General features: G+C 42.6%; 1 protein-coding gene across 6 annotated transcripts in view; it reads left to right on the forward strand.

Moving 5' to 3' along the window:
* The window catches only part of LOC131809396 (microtubule-actin cross-linking factor 1), a 321,582-nt gene that overhangs the window by 153,657 nt on the left and 152,384 nt on the right, over positions 1 to 15,541 (forward strand). For all 6 annotated transcript variants that reach the window (XM_059136435.1, XM_059136438.1, XM_059136436.1 and 3 more), the window contains exons 7-22: positions 723 to 889; positions 1,671 to 1,783; positions 1,884 to 1,990; positions 2,405 to 2,524; positions 2,676 to 2,771; positions 3,548 to 3,675; positions 3,758 to 3,851; positions 4,052 to 4,206; positions 5,006 to 5,282; positions 6,481 to 6,609; positions 7,456 to 7,533; positions 8,145 to 8,306; positions 10,381 to 10,485; positions 11,380 to 11,475; positions 12,488 to 12,613; positions 15,106 to 15,258. In XM_059136435.1, coding sequence (XP_058992418.1) covers positions 723 to 889; positions 1,671 to 1,783; positions 1,884 to 1,990; positions 2,405 to 2,524; positions 2,676 to 2,771; positions 3,548 to 3,675; positions 3,758 to 3,851; positions 4,052 to 4,206; positions 5,006 to 5,282; positions 6,481 to 6,609; positions 7,456 to 7,533; positions 8,145 to 8,306; positions 10,381 to 10,485; positions 11,380 to 11,475; positions 12,488 to 12,613; positions 15,106 to 15,258 — 2,106 coding nt within the window. The remainder of the gene's footprint in view (positions 1 to 722; positions 890 to 1,670; positions 1,784 to 1,883; positions 1,991 to 2,404; positions 2,525 to 2,675; positions 2,772 to 3,547; positions 3,676 to 3,757; positions 3,852 to 4,051; positions 4,207 to 5,005; positions 5,283 to 6,480; positions 6,610 to 7,455; positions 7,534 to 8,144; positions 8,307 to 10,380; positions 10,486 to 11,379; positions 11,476 to 12,487; positions 12,614 to 15,105; positions 15,259 to 15,541) is intronic.

A 15,541-nucleotide genomic window follows, 5' to 3' on the forward strand; every position in this document is an offset into this window, starting at 1 on the left:
GTGTGTGTTTTAAGATTTTATTTATTTAACAGAGAGAGATGACAAGTAGGCACAGAGAGAGAGAAAGAGAGAGGAGAGAGAGAGGAGGAAGCAGGCTCCCTGCCGAGCAGAGAGCCCGATGCGGGACTTGATCCCAGAACTCTGAGATCATGACCCGAGCCGAAGGCAGGGCCCAACCCACTGAGCCACCCAGGCGCCCAAGTGTATGTGTGTTTTAAGACTTGATTCAAAACTGACATCTGGGGGCACCTGGGTGGCTCAGTGGGTTAGGGTCCTGGGATTGAGACCCGCATCCGGCTCTCTGCTCAACAGGGAGCCTGTATCCTCCTCTCTCTCTATCTGCCTCTCTGCCTACTTGTGATCTCTGTCTGTCAAATAAATAAATAAAATCTTAAAAAAAAAAAAAAAAACCTGACATCTGGAGGAGTTAGGTCACGTGCATTCTCAATAGTGTGGTGTGTGAGAACCCATGTTAGGTATTCTCTCCAGTACTGACAGTATCATTAGAAAAAACTTAACCCCGGTTGGTAGGTGAAAAATGACCTCTGTAGTCTTAATTTGCATCGCTTTGACTATGAAAGAGAATGGATCTATGTTGGAGTTGTCTGAAGTTCTGCCTGCCTTGGATCTCCTTCTTCTAAGAGCCATACGCATGAAGAAGAGAAGGCTAGAAGGCTTCATCTTATTTATACTGAAGTACTCTGTTTCCCATCTTTTGGCAGATCTCTGACATTTACATTAGTGGAGAGTCAGGGGACATGTCAGCCAAGGAGAAGCTGCTCTTGTGGACCCAGAAGGTGACAGCTGGTTACACAGGAATTAAATGTACCAATTTTTCCTCCTGCTGGAGTGATGGGAAGATGTTCAATGCACTTATTCACCGGTACAGGTAAATGCAGTAGAATTCCCCTGTGCCTGGACGAGCTGCCCATCTTTTTGCAATAAGTTATAATGCTGCTTTTCCTCTCAACCGAAACTCAAGACTCTGGTTCGTTTTACTTATTTAAAAAAGGAATATGTGTTGAACTCCTACTATTCTAGGCACTGGGTACAAATAACAACAGCTCTTGCTTTCATGGAGCTTATTTGTTATTAGGTGACAAATACCTGGTGTTATATGATGGTAAGCACATGGCTAGGCAGAGAGAGATGAGGTGTGTTGTTTCGGACAGGGTCACTGGAGATGCCTCTCTGATGAGGGTGCTGGAGCAGAGCTGTAAAGGAGTGAGCCATGCAGGCCTTCCAGGGTCAGAGTGATGCACTGGGAGGAAGTAGCAAGTGCAGAGGCCTTGAAGTGGGGGCTTGCTTAGAGTGGATGAGGAACAACAGGTGGCTGGGGTGAGAGTCAGGAAGATAGGACTTTTACTGAAAAAAATCAAAATTACTGCATTCATAGTGGTCAGAAACACATGCCAGTTTTTACTCTACTAGTTTATGATTCCTTTCCCCTGAAATCCAGCCTACCTGCTGTGTGTATTTAGAATGAGCGAGCGCTGGGTTCCTGGCATGTACTTGAAAATGCGATGAGCACCTTTCTAAACCTCTTGCTTTCTCTCTAATGCAATCAGCATATTCCAGCCGGGTACTTCTAAGAGGTTTACTTAGTGTGAACCCATATGTGGTGTATAGATAGATGGTGGCCTTTCATGTGCCTTGGTGAACTTTTACAGACCTGATCTGGTGGATATGGAGAGGGTACAAATCCAAAGTAACCGCGAGAACTTGGAGCAGGCTTTCGAAGTGGCAGAAAGACTGGGGGTTACCCGCTTGCTGGATGCCGAAGGTGAGCCTGGCCAGAGTTGAGTATGTTTGCCTTATATTAATTGTCCTCCTGGCAGTTGCATCGGTACTGATTGAGCAATTTCTTATTCTTTCTCTCTCAGATGTGGATGTGCCATCTCCAGATGAAAAGTCTGTGATCACTTACGTGTCTTCAATTTATGATGCCTTCCCTAAAGTCCCTGAGGGTGGAGAAGGGATCAGTGCTACGGTACAAGAACACTTTCCCAAAATACCTTCTGACTTCTATGTGTTTGGGTGGGACGTACTGATTAGACCTTATTTCTCCAGCACTCAATGTATGCATAGTGCGTTTATACAGAGCAAAGTGAATCCACATCCTCTTCACACGTGGTCTTTGTCTTTGGTCTCTGGGAACGAATCCAGATGCTGCTAATTTTGTAGCATCCCGCATAGACTATTCTAGTGTCAGGAAATTGAATCCCCTCTTGAGAGCCCTTGAGGAGCTCTGAAACTGGGACTTGAAGCATTAGGCTGAGTAGCCATGGAGGCAGTTAGAGGAAGGGGATTTTATGTGGTTTGGGGTGGCCTAAGCTACTGTCTCCTGTGATTGTTTTGTGTACCGCTAATCAGAAGGTGTGTGATATCTACCTTTTGGCAATAGGAAGTAGACTCCAGGTGGCAAGAATACCAAAGCCGAGTGGACTCCCTCATTCCCTGGATCAAACAGCATACAATACTGATGTCAGATAAATCTTTCCCCCAGAACCCTGTAGAACTAAAGGTAAAGTCATGGACTTAAGTTGTTTTTTATAAATTCATTCCTGGGATTAAGTCTCAGAGCATGTTGCTACTGGCTCCTGGGTGAGGTGGGATAAAAGGTGGGTCAGGTTTCTTATACCTGTCCATTCATTTACCAAAGATTAATTTTGTAGGCACTTTATAACCAATATATACACTTCAAAGAAACAGAAATTCTGGCCAAGGAGAGAGAAAAAGGAAGAATTGAGGAGTTATATAAATTATTAGAGGTAAGGAAGCTTATCCTTTGTGGATTCTTGGGGTGTGTTGGTTTGCCCTATTGTTACTTCTTTGTTAGATGGCCTGCATCCTCTTCCCAACCTGCATTAATAGCAATGTTCTCAGGGTGACAAAAAGCCTCACTTTTAGGCCGGTCTTGAAAGTTTGTGGTAAAGGGGCAGTATCAGCCATCTGTTTTTGTTTTTGTTTTTTTAAATAAACATATATTTTTATCCCCAGAGGTACAGGTCTGTGAATCGCCAGGTTTACACACTTCACAGCACTCACCAAAGCACATACCCTCCCCAATGTCCATACCCCACCTGTATTTCTTGAAGAGGGTTTTGAAAAATGGCATACATTTATTCAGAAATGCCACGTTTTGTGAATGAGTTTTCTGTTTTTCAGAAGGAAGCGAATTGTTTTGCTGAGATGGAAGAGAAAGAGACTTCCTTTCGCATTTTGATTCCTAGAGCGTTTGAAACCATAGATTAGGGCATTGGGTGTTTCTGGAAGGGGGAGTTATTGAGAGGACAGGAGGATTCATGGAAAATGTAGAAGGAATGGAAAGATTTAGAACAGGCAGTAGTCTCTGTATTTTGGAGGTGGTTTCTCAGCTCTCATCTCAGGTTGAGAAACAGCTAAGTATTCCGCTGTTTCCTCTTATTGGGAGAAACAGTGGGCAGCAGGGTGGAGAAGCACGAGTGAGGTAGCAAGAATACATTAAACTGGGCCTGAGGGCATGGCTGTGTTTTTGGAATAAACTGTTGTCTCTGGGATTTTTTAGGTGTGGATAGAATTTGGCCGAATTAAACTGCCTCAAGGTTATCACCCGAATGATGTGGAGGAAGAGTGGGGAAAGCTCATCATTGAGATGCTGGAGCGAGAGAAATCGCTTCGCCCAGCTGTGGAGAGGTGGGCCCAGAGTCTGAAGGCGACCTGATGTTACCTATCCACTTGGAGCCTGGCATGTGACTATGGTTTTTATCTTATATAGGCTGGAATTGCTGCTACAGATTGCGAACAAAATCCAGAATGGTGCTTTGAACTGTGAAGAGAAGCTGACACTAGCTAAGAATACACTGCAGGCTGTGAGTGTGTGCTGTCTCTCTCCTCATGTCCCATGTTCTCCCCTTCTCACCCAGTGCTCTAATGGTCCAGATTAACAACTGACAAGTCCAGCCGTGTCACTTCCTCACTCTTTGATATGCAGTGACCCTTTGGCTCCCTCCGTCCGTGTGTCTGGGGGCACTGGTATTCTCCCACGCCCATTACTCCCTTTCTCTCTTAGGATGCTGCTCACCTGGAATCAGGACAGCCAGTACAGTGCGAATCAGATGTCATCATGTACATTCAGGAATGTGAAGGTCTCATCAGGCAGCTGCAGGTGGACCTCCAGATCCTACGGGATGAGAATTACTACCAGCTAGAAGAGCTGGCTTTTAGGTGAGGAACATGAGACGCAGACAGAGGGCATGCTTACTGCTAAGGGTCACAGATCAAGAGTCAGCCTCAGAATCTTATAACTTGGGTTAGAGGTTAGTGGCTCAATGGGGATATTATAGGTATTTGGGACAGGAAAATTCTCGTGGTGGAGGACAATTTCCCCTTACTGCAGGCCCTTTCCACTAAGTACCTATAGGATTCCCTCATCATTGTGGGATCTTATAACACCCACACGTATTTCAGGGTGACCTGCTAGGATACAGTACCACATCTAGGTTAGAACTGCTGGTGATTGAATGCATCATTTTGTAGAAAAGAAAACCAAGCCCCATAGAGAGGATAAGGATCATCTAAGTCACGTAGTTTGTACAGAGCCAAGACTAAGACTCACATATTTTGACCCATAATCCATTGTTCAGTCCGTTATACTATCTAAAAGTTAAATAAGCAGATACTGGTTTGCCTCTTTCCAGTTAACACTGTAATTTGGAATTTGCCTCAACAGCTCTGAATGATAAAGATGTTAATATCACCTTGCATTCATGTAACACTTCTTTTTCAGAACAATTTTCCTAATATGATCTCATTTTCATTTTTATCTCATCCTTGTCAAATGGATAAGGAATATTTTATCTTAAAAATTACATTACAGGAGCTCCTGACTGGCTCGGTCAGTGGAGCATGTGACTCTGATCTCAGGGCTGTGAGTTCAAGTTGCACGTTGGGCTTCCTACTTTAAAAAAAAAAAAAGTGAGTTACAGATTTAAGCCCCTTCCTGTTTTCTTTTCTTGCATTTCAGGGTTATGCGCCTGCAGGACGAGCTGGTCACCTTGCGTCTAGAGTGCACAAACTTGTATCGAAAGGGCCATTTCACGTCACTTGAATTGGCTCCGCCCTCTGCTTTAACCACTACTCATCTGAAAGCAGAGCCCTTGACCAAGGGAACCCATTCTTCCTCTACCTCCTGGTTCCGGAAGCCCATGACTCGGGCTGAACTTGTGTCTATCTCCTCCTCTGAGGATGAAGGCAATCTTCGATTTGTGTATGAACTACTGTCTTGGGTAGAAGAAATGCAGGTGGGTGTATGTTCCAAATATTTATGCAGTACATTGAGGTTTACTGGATCCAGCAGCTTGTCTAAAGGGGTCAGGTTGCTCTATGCCCCTGGTGTAAACTCTCTTAATTATTAATGCTGCCAGGGACTCAAGCCCCTTTCTCAAATGTTAAGTGGGTGAGATCATCTCAAATCCTCAAAAATCCTACACCAAATATCATAGGCTTTTCTGATTTGAAGTCCTTTGGGAGTCTGTTCCCTTCAGCTAACTGCTGAAAGTGGGGTTGATGGAAGAAATTGCAGCCTACATATTCTCAGTCACCTTTTCGGACCTTTCCTCATTGGCAGGGGAGCTAATTCTTCACTCTTTGTTGCTGGTTTTACCTCATGAGTTGAAGCCCAGCTCCCTGTGTTTCATAGTTCTTAGGGGCACTGTTCACACATATTCTAGGATCGTGGTTCAAATTCGATATTGTCCTTTTTATCCTTCTAATCCTTTTGTTTTCTTTATTTTTAAGATTCTATTTATTTATTTATTTATTGGAAAGAGAGAGAGAGAGAGAGAGAGTGAGTGCATGAACAGGGGGAGGAAGAGGGAGAAGCAGACTTATCCTTGAGCAGGGAGCCCGACACGGGCTCGGTCCCAGGACCTCAGGTCATGACCTGAGTTGAAGGTAGACACTTAACTGACTGAGCCACCCATGCACCCCATCCTTTTGTTTTCTTTTAAATTCTTCCCATGCCCTGGTGGTGGATTCCCCAGGTACCAATAAATAAAAACATCCAAAGACAAGCTATTTGAAAATTACCTACCATTGGTCAGTATTTGATGCCATGAATGAAGTTAAACATTTTTAGCTGTTTCTTTCTTACATCCATTCTGATTGTGAAATGAAGAGTGTCTATTAAGGACAAGGCCTAAAGTTTATAAAGTTAATCTTCAGCCATGGAAACACCTTTCTGCCTGATAAACTCAGGCATGTATCCTGTAATGCAGCAGCAGAAGGCTGCCCTTGCTGCAGTAGTTGGTGGGGTCTAGTCTCCAGCTCAGTGGGGGTAACGTTGGCATGTTTTCTGTAAGAGACCATGATGGAGATGGCCTAGGTGTCCTCTTGCCTAGTCTTCCACCCTCAACCCCCTTGCCCAACAGCAGTCCTGAAAATTTTCTGTTTGTCTATTTAGTCAATTATATATATATATATATTTTTTTTCCTTTCCAGATGAAATTGGAGCGAGCAGAGTGGGGCAATGACCTGCCTAGTGTGGAGTTGCAGCTGGAAACACAGCAGCATATCCACACCAGTGTGGAAGAACTGGGCTCAAGTGTCAAAGAGGCCAGGTTGTATGAGGTGTGTGGCATTCAGAATACATTATGGCAGGGTGCAGTGAGGCAGGGCGGGTAATGGAGTAGTGTGTACCAGACAGCTATTTCCGAGAAGGGGACTCTGGGGGCACCTGGGTGGCTCAGTCAGTTCAGCATCTGATTCTTGATCTCAGCTCAGGTCTTAATCTTGGGGTTGTGAGTTCAAGTTCCATGTTGGGCTCCACGCTGGGCATAGAGCCTACTTTAAAAACAAAAACAAAAACAAACCAGACATAAGATGAGGGGGCTCTGGAAAAGAATGGTAACCATGAGCAGCAGTTTACAACAAATTCTCTTTCCGCATGAAGTATCTCTTCTGCCCTTTGAAATACCCTTAAGAGCAAGGTATTTTTATTAACCCTTTTTACTAAAAAGAATTGTGATACTGAAAACTGAGGTCAAAATCAGTATGTAGTGAGTGCAGTTGCCAAACACAGGCGCTCTACTCCCAAACTTCATGTTCCTTCCACTTCACCTCCTGCCTGCAGGGAGATGTGGTATGGAGAAACTATTCAATAAGTCTTTCCCTCCCTCATTCTGTCTTCTCTTTTGTAATTTCAACTTTTCCCTTCAAAAAAGCAATTGGGAATCAGCAGACGTAGGTTTTTCTAGAAACCTCCCAGAGTTGCTGGAAACACAAGATCTGTCAGCTGTATTTACCCCCCCGGACTGTCCCTCACCCAGTGCTGCCCCAGGCTTTAAAACCTGACCCAAAGTTGTTATCTCAGCTAAACAGTCCCTATCTGTGTGCCTACATAATTGAAACCACACTGTACATATAGTATAATTACTTTTTCTCTAACGTATCTTTATTTCATGCCTTTCTTGTCAGGGAAAAATGTCCCAAAATTTCCATACCAGTTATGTTGAAACTCTCGGAAAGTTGGAGACACAATATTGTAAACTGAAGGTGAGTTTTGGCTCTTTTATTCTTTTTATGGACAATCCAGTTCTTTCCAAACAACTGTCTTTGCTAATTCAGAAAGTTTATGGTTCAGCCCTGTTTTGGTTGTCTGTTTATTAGGTTATATCACTTACTTTGCAATTATTCATATGTATTATAAAATTTCTCAATTTTCTTAGTGGATCAGAAACCACTGCCCCAGAAAGTTTTAATTAAGTAAATCCTGTCCGAGTTTCCGTGTTTCACCAAAGCAGTGACTTACGTGCTTTGAGACACCAAAACTAAAAGTTCAAGATTAGTAGGAAGGAGACTCCTCTTCAATCTCTTCTTCATTCTTGTCTTTTGAGATTGTCCAGAGTAGGACAGGCCTAGGATTATTCTTTATTCAGAGTGCCCCAGAAAAGCCTGGTGAATTCTAATTTCTTGCTGGGATTGACCAGGGCTCTGGGAGTCCTGTATCAAACTTATATTAAATTTGAGTTCATGGAGAAGCACCCAGAGATGAAAAATCAAGGCTCAATTTATTTCCTGGATTATTCTTTGCTTTGATGTCACATGTGCTATCTTCTACAGAGGAAAGGCTGGCAATCTAACCTTATAATCCTTGCTTTGTCTAGGAAACTTCTAGCTTCCGGATGAGGCACCTTCAGAGCCTGCATAAATTTGTCTCCAGAGCTACCGCTGAGTTGATCTGGTTGAATGAGAAGGAGGAGGAGGAGCTCGCTTATGATTGGAGTGACAACAATCCCAACATCTCAGCCAAGAGAAATTACTTCTCTGTGAGTCTAGCACAACAGACCTGTCATATTTATGTATTAGCAGAAGAAATCAGAGAGTCTGTTGAGAGCTTGGATTTCTGGATTTGCATTTCGCTAGGTAGAAATAAGGACTTCCTTGCTTAAATGCACCTGTGCGTGTGAGAAGTGTACGTGGAGAGAGGGGAACCTGAGCTCTAGAATGTATTTACCTTAGAATGCATTTAGAAAGGCAGTGTGTTGGGATGCCTGGGTGGCTGTTGGCTAAGTGCCTGCCTTTGGCTCAGGTCATGATCCTGGAGTCCCGAGATTGAGCCCCACATGAGGCTCCCTGTTCAGTGGGGTATCTGCTTCTCCCTTTCCTGCTGCCCCTCCCCCTGCTCCTTTTTTCTCTCTCTCTTTCTCTCTCTCTCTCTCTCTCACTCACTGTCTCTCTCAAATAAATTAAAAAAAAAAAAAAAGAAAGAAATGCAATGTCTTGGACAAATAGAGTATCAGTCTGCAAGTTGAGTCTTTTCAGAATAGCTTTGTGTTTAAGATGGTAGGCTTTGGAGTGAAATAGACCTGGGTTCAAATTCTTCTCCACTTACTGGCTCTCTGACCCTAAGCAAGTTATTTAATCTCTCTGGACCTCTATAAAATGGGACAATAGTACCACTTCAAAGGGTTGTATAAAAGATTGACTAGCTACTATAGGCAAAGCACTTAGTATAGGGCTTAGATATTGTTTAATTGAGGTATACTCTTGGCTTCTCACAAATTCTGAGTTTTCTTAAGTTCATTTAATAATTTTTTCATCAAAAATATTCATCTGTAAAATGGGAAGGGAAATTCAGCATTGGGGAATGGTATAATACTTTTTACTCTTTTTCAGTGAATACAAGTAGGGTCATTTTTGTTAAGTGTATTTTCACATCTCAGAGGTTTTTAAGGATTTTGTAAACTCTATGCAAATGGGAAGCTTTTATACTAACACTTAATTTAGATACTTTTAAATTCAATTATAGTTTAAAAAATATAAATGTCTCCTGATTGGAGAATGGTATCTGATCCTTCTGTAGTAAAGGAGAAAGAATAGATGCTATAATATAGAAAACAGTCTGTCTGAGAATAGAAATGAGGTTATGATGAAGATAAAAAGAAAGTGCTTAGAAAGAAGGGACCAGATCTGACAGCAGGGATCCATACCTAGCTTCACAGAAGAGCTAGCATCTAAGTTGTGTCCTGTACTGTTAAAAGAATTTAAAGGCAGTGGAGGGCACTGCAGGCTAGTGGAATAGTCTGAGCAAAGCCTACCAGTCAGTGATTGGGATCTAAGGGTGTGTCAGGTACTATGTTAGGCCAGTGGGGACATGAATCAGATCCACCTGTCAAGTTATCTCCTTCCTCTGTGTCCAGTGCTCATCCTGTGTTCCCCTGCTTCCTCAGGTCTGGCCCAGGTCACATATCGTTTGTGAATCATTCTCCAGTAATCCTAACATTTTTGCTCTTCTCTGAAACGCTCTGGCATATGCTGTTTATTCTTCTCATCTTGGCACTAACCCTGTGTTGAATGCTCCTTTAAAGCGGGGCAGGAGGGGTGCCTGGGTGACTCAGTCATTAAATGTCTGCCTTTGGCTCAGGTCATGATCTCAGGTCATGACTGAGCCCAGCAAGCCCTGCATCGGGTCCCCTCCTTGGTGGGAAGCTTGCTTCTCTCTTGCTCACTCTCCCAGCCTGTGCTCCCCTCTCGCTGTCTCTCTCTACCAAATAAATAAATAAACTTGGGGCACCTGGGTGGCTCAGTGGATTAAGCCTCTGCCTTCTGCTCAGGTCATGATCTCAGCATCCTGGGATCGAGCCCCTCATCAGGCTCTCTGCTCAGCGAGGAGCCTGCTCCCCCCCCCCACCACACACCTCTCTGCGTACCTCTCTGCTTCCTTGTGATCTCTCTCTGTCAAATAAATAAACAAAATCTTAGAAAAATATAAATAAATAAATAAATAAATAAACAAACAAATTCTATAAATAAATAAAGTTGGGCCAGGAATACAGCCTTTTCCTTATTCTCCTCCCCCTTTGATAGCACTTACTACATGCAACTGAATTCAATTTTCAGGAATTGACCATGCAACTGGAGGAGAAACAGGATGTGTTTCGGTCTCTACAAGATACAGCAGAGTTGCTGTCACTTGAGAACCACCCAGCCAAGCAAACCGTGGAGGTATGTGACTTGAGAACGTGAAGGGGTCAGTGCTCAGAACTTGTCATTAAAGAAGCATTCAAATCTGAGACTTTGTTCTGTTGCAGCACCTTGGAGGAAGTGTCAGTGATCATTTGTCTTGGATCCTCTCTCTTGTCATCCCAGCCCCTAAAAGACTATAAATAAGGGGAGAATACGATGAGAAACTAGAAGAGCTAGAGATGCCTATTGAACATATTTTTTCAGATAAGCATCCAGGCAGATCCTGTCTCTTGTTGGTGTGGTGCCTTTGCCCAGAGAAGAGAGACAGTGGAGGACTAGGAGGGATTTATTTATATTCGGATTTTGCTGATCATTTACAACTGACCCTTGAACAACATGGGTCTGAACTGTCTGGCTCCACTTATATATGGATTTTTTAAAAAATAAATACCATATAGTACTGTAAATGTATTTTCTCTTCCTTATGATTTTTTAGTAACATTTTCTTTGCTGTAGCTTATTTTATTTCAAGTACATAGTATATATACAGTTTGTGATACGTATAACGCACAAAGTAGGTCTTCTTTGACTGTTATCTATAAAGCTTCTGGTCAACAGTAGGCTATTAGTAGTTATGTTTCTGGGGAGACAACAGTCATGTGTGGATTTCCAACTGCTCGGAGGTTCTGCGCCTTCAGGCCCTCCATTGTTCAAGGGTCAGCTGTAGTTTGAGTGTGGGAAAGACCTTTTCTGTGTAAACCTGTTAGATGAAAGGCAAGCCTCTTTCTGAAGGCGGGCACTCAGCAGATGCCTGTTAGGTATCTCCATGTATCTTTGGTTGGCCTGTCACTGGCAGAGCTGTGCTTGGAAGAGAGCACTGCATGTGGACGTTGTTAAGCCCTGCCCTTTTGTGTGCGTGTTCGGTTCCTACAGGCTTACAGTGCCGCCACCCAGTCCCAGTTGCAGTGGATGAAGCAGCTGTGCTTGTGTGTTGAGCAGCATGTGAAAGAGAATACTGCTTACTTTCAGGTATGTGGGCTTTGTGTTTGTATCTGTGCACATTATGTGTCTGCATGTGCACACAAGACCACGCATGGAAGAGGTGGGGTGAAACACACACCTGCATCAGTTAACGGGTACTATGTAAACCTCCGCCCCAAAGCACAGCTGCTGAACAACAGTCCTTTAGCTAGCTCTTGGTTCTGGGGTTGGTAATTTGGGTTAGGTTCTGCTGAGATGAGGAAAGATGATTCTTGCCTAACTTATAGATGGCTGCAGGCGGCTGATAGGCAGGTGAGGTGCCAAACGGCATGACTTCCATGTCAGACAGTGGTTTGGAATGGTGGGATACAAGTCTCTGGCATCTAATAGGCTCTCCTAGGCTTTTTTCATGGAGTAGCTATGTTCCACAAATAGCCAGAGAGAGCAAGCTCCAGGGTACAAGCCCTTTCTTCTGCTGTCACATTTATTAATGTGTCAGGGCAAAGCAAGTCACGTGCCTATATGCCCAGCTTCAAGGGGAGAAGTAGACCCTCCCTCTTGATGGGAAAAGCTGTAAAATATCAGGACCATATTTCTTTTTTCAGTCCATCACAACTTCAAGAATATACTCCTTGTTTTCAGTGGAGGGGGTAGCAGGAGGAAATAAGCTGTTACCTCTCTTTGGGTTTGCCCTAAATGATATAATCTTCTTGATCATTTTATAACCTTATCAGTAGATTGGAACATTTGATCGCTCAAGCTCTAGGCTTTTCATGACGTCTACCTCACAGCCAAGTGTTGTCACCAGCAGTGTTTCCGAGGAGGGGAAGCCAACTGACTTTCCTATAGGGTGCCATAGGCTTTGTGGTTGTTATCACTGATATTTCCTGGATGTAGCATTTTAGGCCCTCAGTTTCTCCTCCTGTGGACCTTGTGATACAGCATCACTAATCCAGGAGTGTCATCAGTTCCTGGCAGCTCTGCACCAATTTTCTCTTTCCCAGTTAACATGCTTGTGTTGTGATCAGTTGCACATGAGGTACCCCTCCTCTCGCCACAGTTCTTCAGTGATGCCCGGGACCTCGAGTCATTCTTGAGGAACCTCCAAGACTCCATCAAACGAAAATATTCCTGTGACCACAACACCAGCTTATCTCGCCTCGAGGACCTGCTCCAGGACTCCATGGTGGGTGTTGTATCAGCGGGATGATTACTTCTGAGAAACAGAGTAAACCATCCCAGCTGCTGCTGTTGATATCCTTGAAAGCTCCAGGGCAGTGGGTTATTGCTATACTGTCTGGCTCATATTCAAATAGAGTTTAACCTCAATTTTGTTCTTTTTCTTTTTTTCCTTTTCTTTCTGTAAAAGAAAGTTGCTAATAAGATTCCTTTGGGTATGCTATTGAAGTAATGGCCTAGTCCTTGTGCTCAGCATACTTTCTTTGCTTGTTCCTATTTTAATTCAGTAGTTGGGACCAAAGATGTGGTGTATAGCATGAAAAATAGAATTAAAGGGGATTAGGTGACACCAAATTGTTTTTTACTCTCTCATGCAAAGAGAATTCAAACCAATGAACTAGACCTAAGCCAAATTTTTCCTCTTTGGTAATTTTGTTTTGGTAAAGTGAGATATTAGAATATTGATTTTAACTAAGGATAACATTAAAATCTTATTTAGATATAATGCAATATTTGTCCAGTTTATGTGGCAATATTAACTTAAAAAAATTTTGTATCCAGTATTTAATCCAACTCAATTTTATATTCATTTTCTCCAATGAATTATTCTTTCAGGAATGCTGGTATTAAAATAAGAGCAGGACTGTTTACATGTATTGAATGCATATTATACAGAGTTGGCAAGACAAGGCTCCAGATACATTACAAATTAAGACAGAAGAGTATGTAATAGGGAAATTATTTTTTTCTATCTGAGAAACCAGGAACTCTCATTTCAGTAGGAAATTACAAGTAAGAGAACCAGAATAACCCAAAACCGTCATTTTTTCACGAGTGAGACTTGGATATTTGTGAACATTAGTTGATTATTTATTATTTTTACACTTTCAGGTATTATTAACCCATGAATGGGTTCACATTCACTGTTTCACCTGGGCAAATAATCTGTTAATTTAATTAACTTGGAATGAAGGATAAAAGCCTGACGTTTTAGATATTGTCTCTAGAATGTCTCTCTTGAAGGTACTTCAAGTATGAAGGAGGAATATAATAATCCTTGGCTATTATCTCCTCCCTTCCACAGAGTACCTTCCTGTCTTAGGGTAACTCCTCTGCAATTGTTGTCATATCTTCTCTTCTCGAGGGTCGCTGCTCTGTTCCCTCCTCTCCAGGTCAGGGGCATCGGGTTGGCGGCGTCATCTGGGCATGAAGTCACCTGGGTCTGCTCCTCAGCTTTTCCTCAGCTTGTCCGTCAGGTTCGGGAGCATCTGTCATGGCTTCTGGTTCTTTTCAGAACTTTTACCACGCTGAGCACTTGGTCTCTGGAACTTGAGATGTTTGGCTGTGGGTTAGACAGAAATTGACATCTTTATTGCAAGGAAACAGAAATGGGTAGACCAGCTCTCAAGTATGGAACAGTGTGGCTGTCTCCCTAATATATTCCATTCCTCTTTCTTAACTAATAAGTTAAAGTTGTATTTCTTCCAATCATGCTCCCGGGGACAGGCACAGGTAGTTTATTTAAGCATTTCTTTTTCTTTACTTGCATATTCTTAATTCTTTAATGGCATTTCTTAACATTATTAACTCTTTACTCTCATCACATCTACTTCCATCCTAAGAAAGCCCTCTTCTAAGGACTTTTTATACCTCAAAATGGGCTTGACACATCCTGGTAATACATGAAAGTTATCTTTTATTCTCTAACACAATTGGTAGTAGATTACTACCAATTTTGTGGGCAAGAAGTTCATTAGTTTTTAAGATAATGGGGTTTGCAGAGACTTGAGAGCTTCAATTTTGCATGGTACTTCTTTCAAACTAGTCAAATATACGTGACTGTGGCACAGCAAGACACTAAAAGGTAAATCCTAAATCATTTGTCATGATGTCTTCACCAACAGCATCGGTTTATAACTTGTTGGTGGAAGAGCTAAGATCTTTCTCTAGAAAGTTTGACTCAATTTAAGAGAGTGAAATATCAGTAGTAGAGCTTGGGAGGTATAATTATTTAAAAATTTCTTAAAGAGCACAATTCTGGCTTCTCCTAAGCACAAGGCAAGAACTGGCTTCTACCAGTAAGAAAGTGATTATAATAATAATAATAGCAACGGCAACGTTGTTATTATTGTTCTTAAACTTCCATGTTTTCTGAACCTTGTTTGGGGAAATCCTGTGTTAGCTGTGTTTATCTGTATTTGGCAGCTGGCAGTTCTTTTTTGTTTTATGTTTTTATTATTTTTGCATGTGGCTTCATGATTCATTGAAAAGAGCACAGGGAGAAAGCTGAACAATTTGAGTACAAAAGCACTTGGTAGAAGACAGAAATATCCTCTCTTTGTTTCTTTATCTCTGTATTTCTAAGATGGCTCCACCACGGATCCCTACTTAACTGAGAAATGACATTCTCTGAGGGAGCGGAGCACTCAGTTTTCTTTGTTGACTCGGCACCCTGAGTGGCAACATTAATGTGTTTTTGTATTTCTTCTCACTTTGTAGGATGAAAAGGAACAGCTTATACAGTCCAAGAGTTCTGTTGCCAGCCTCGTTGGGAGATCCAAAACCATTGTCCAGCTAAAGCCACGCAGTCCTGACCACGTGCTGAAGAGTACCATTTCCGTGAAGGCCATCTGTGACTACCGGCAGATAGAGGTGAGGCAAGGGAAGGGTTACCTCTGGCTACGGAGGGAAGCAAGGGAGAAGCAAAACCTTCAGTTAGGGTTATGATAGGGAAAGGTCCAGTGGTAGAGGTGTTTTGTTTTGTTTAATTAGAACTTAAACATCATTTTTTATCCCCCCAGATTTTATTTATTTATATGACACAGAGAGAGAGATAGCAAGAGAGGGAACACAAGCAGGGGGAGTGGGGGAGGGAGAAGCAGGCTTCCCACTGAACAGGGAGCTCCATGTGGGGCTCAAACCCAGAACACTGGGA

Source organism: Mustela lutreola, chromosome 10 (assembly GCF_030435805.1).
Source record: "Mustela lutreola isolate mMusLut2 chromosome 10, mMusLut2.pri, whole genome shotgun sequence".
Classification (NCBI taxonomy): Eukaryota; Metazoa; Chordata; class Mammalia; order Carnivora; family Mustelidae; genus Mustela; species Mustela lutreola.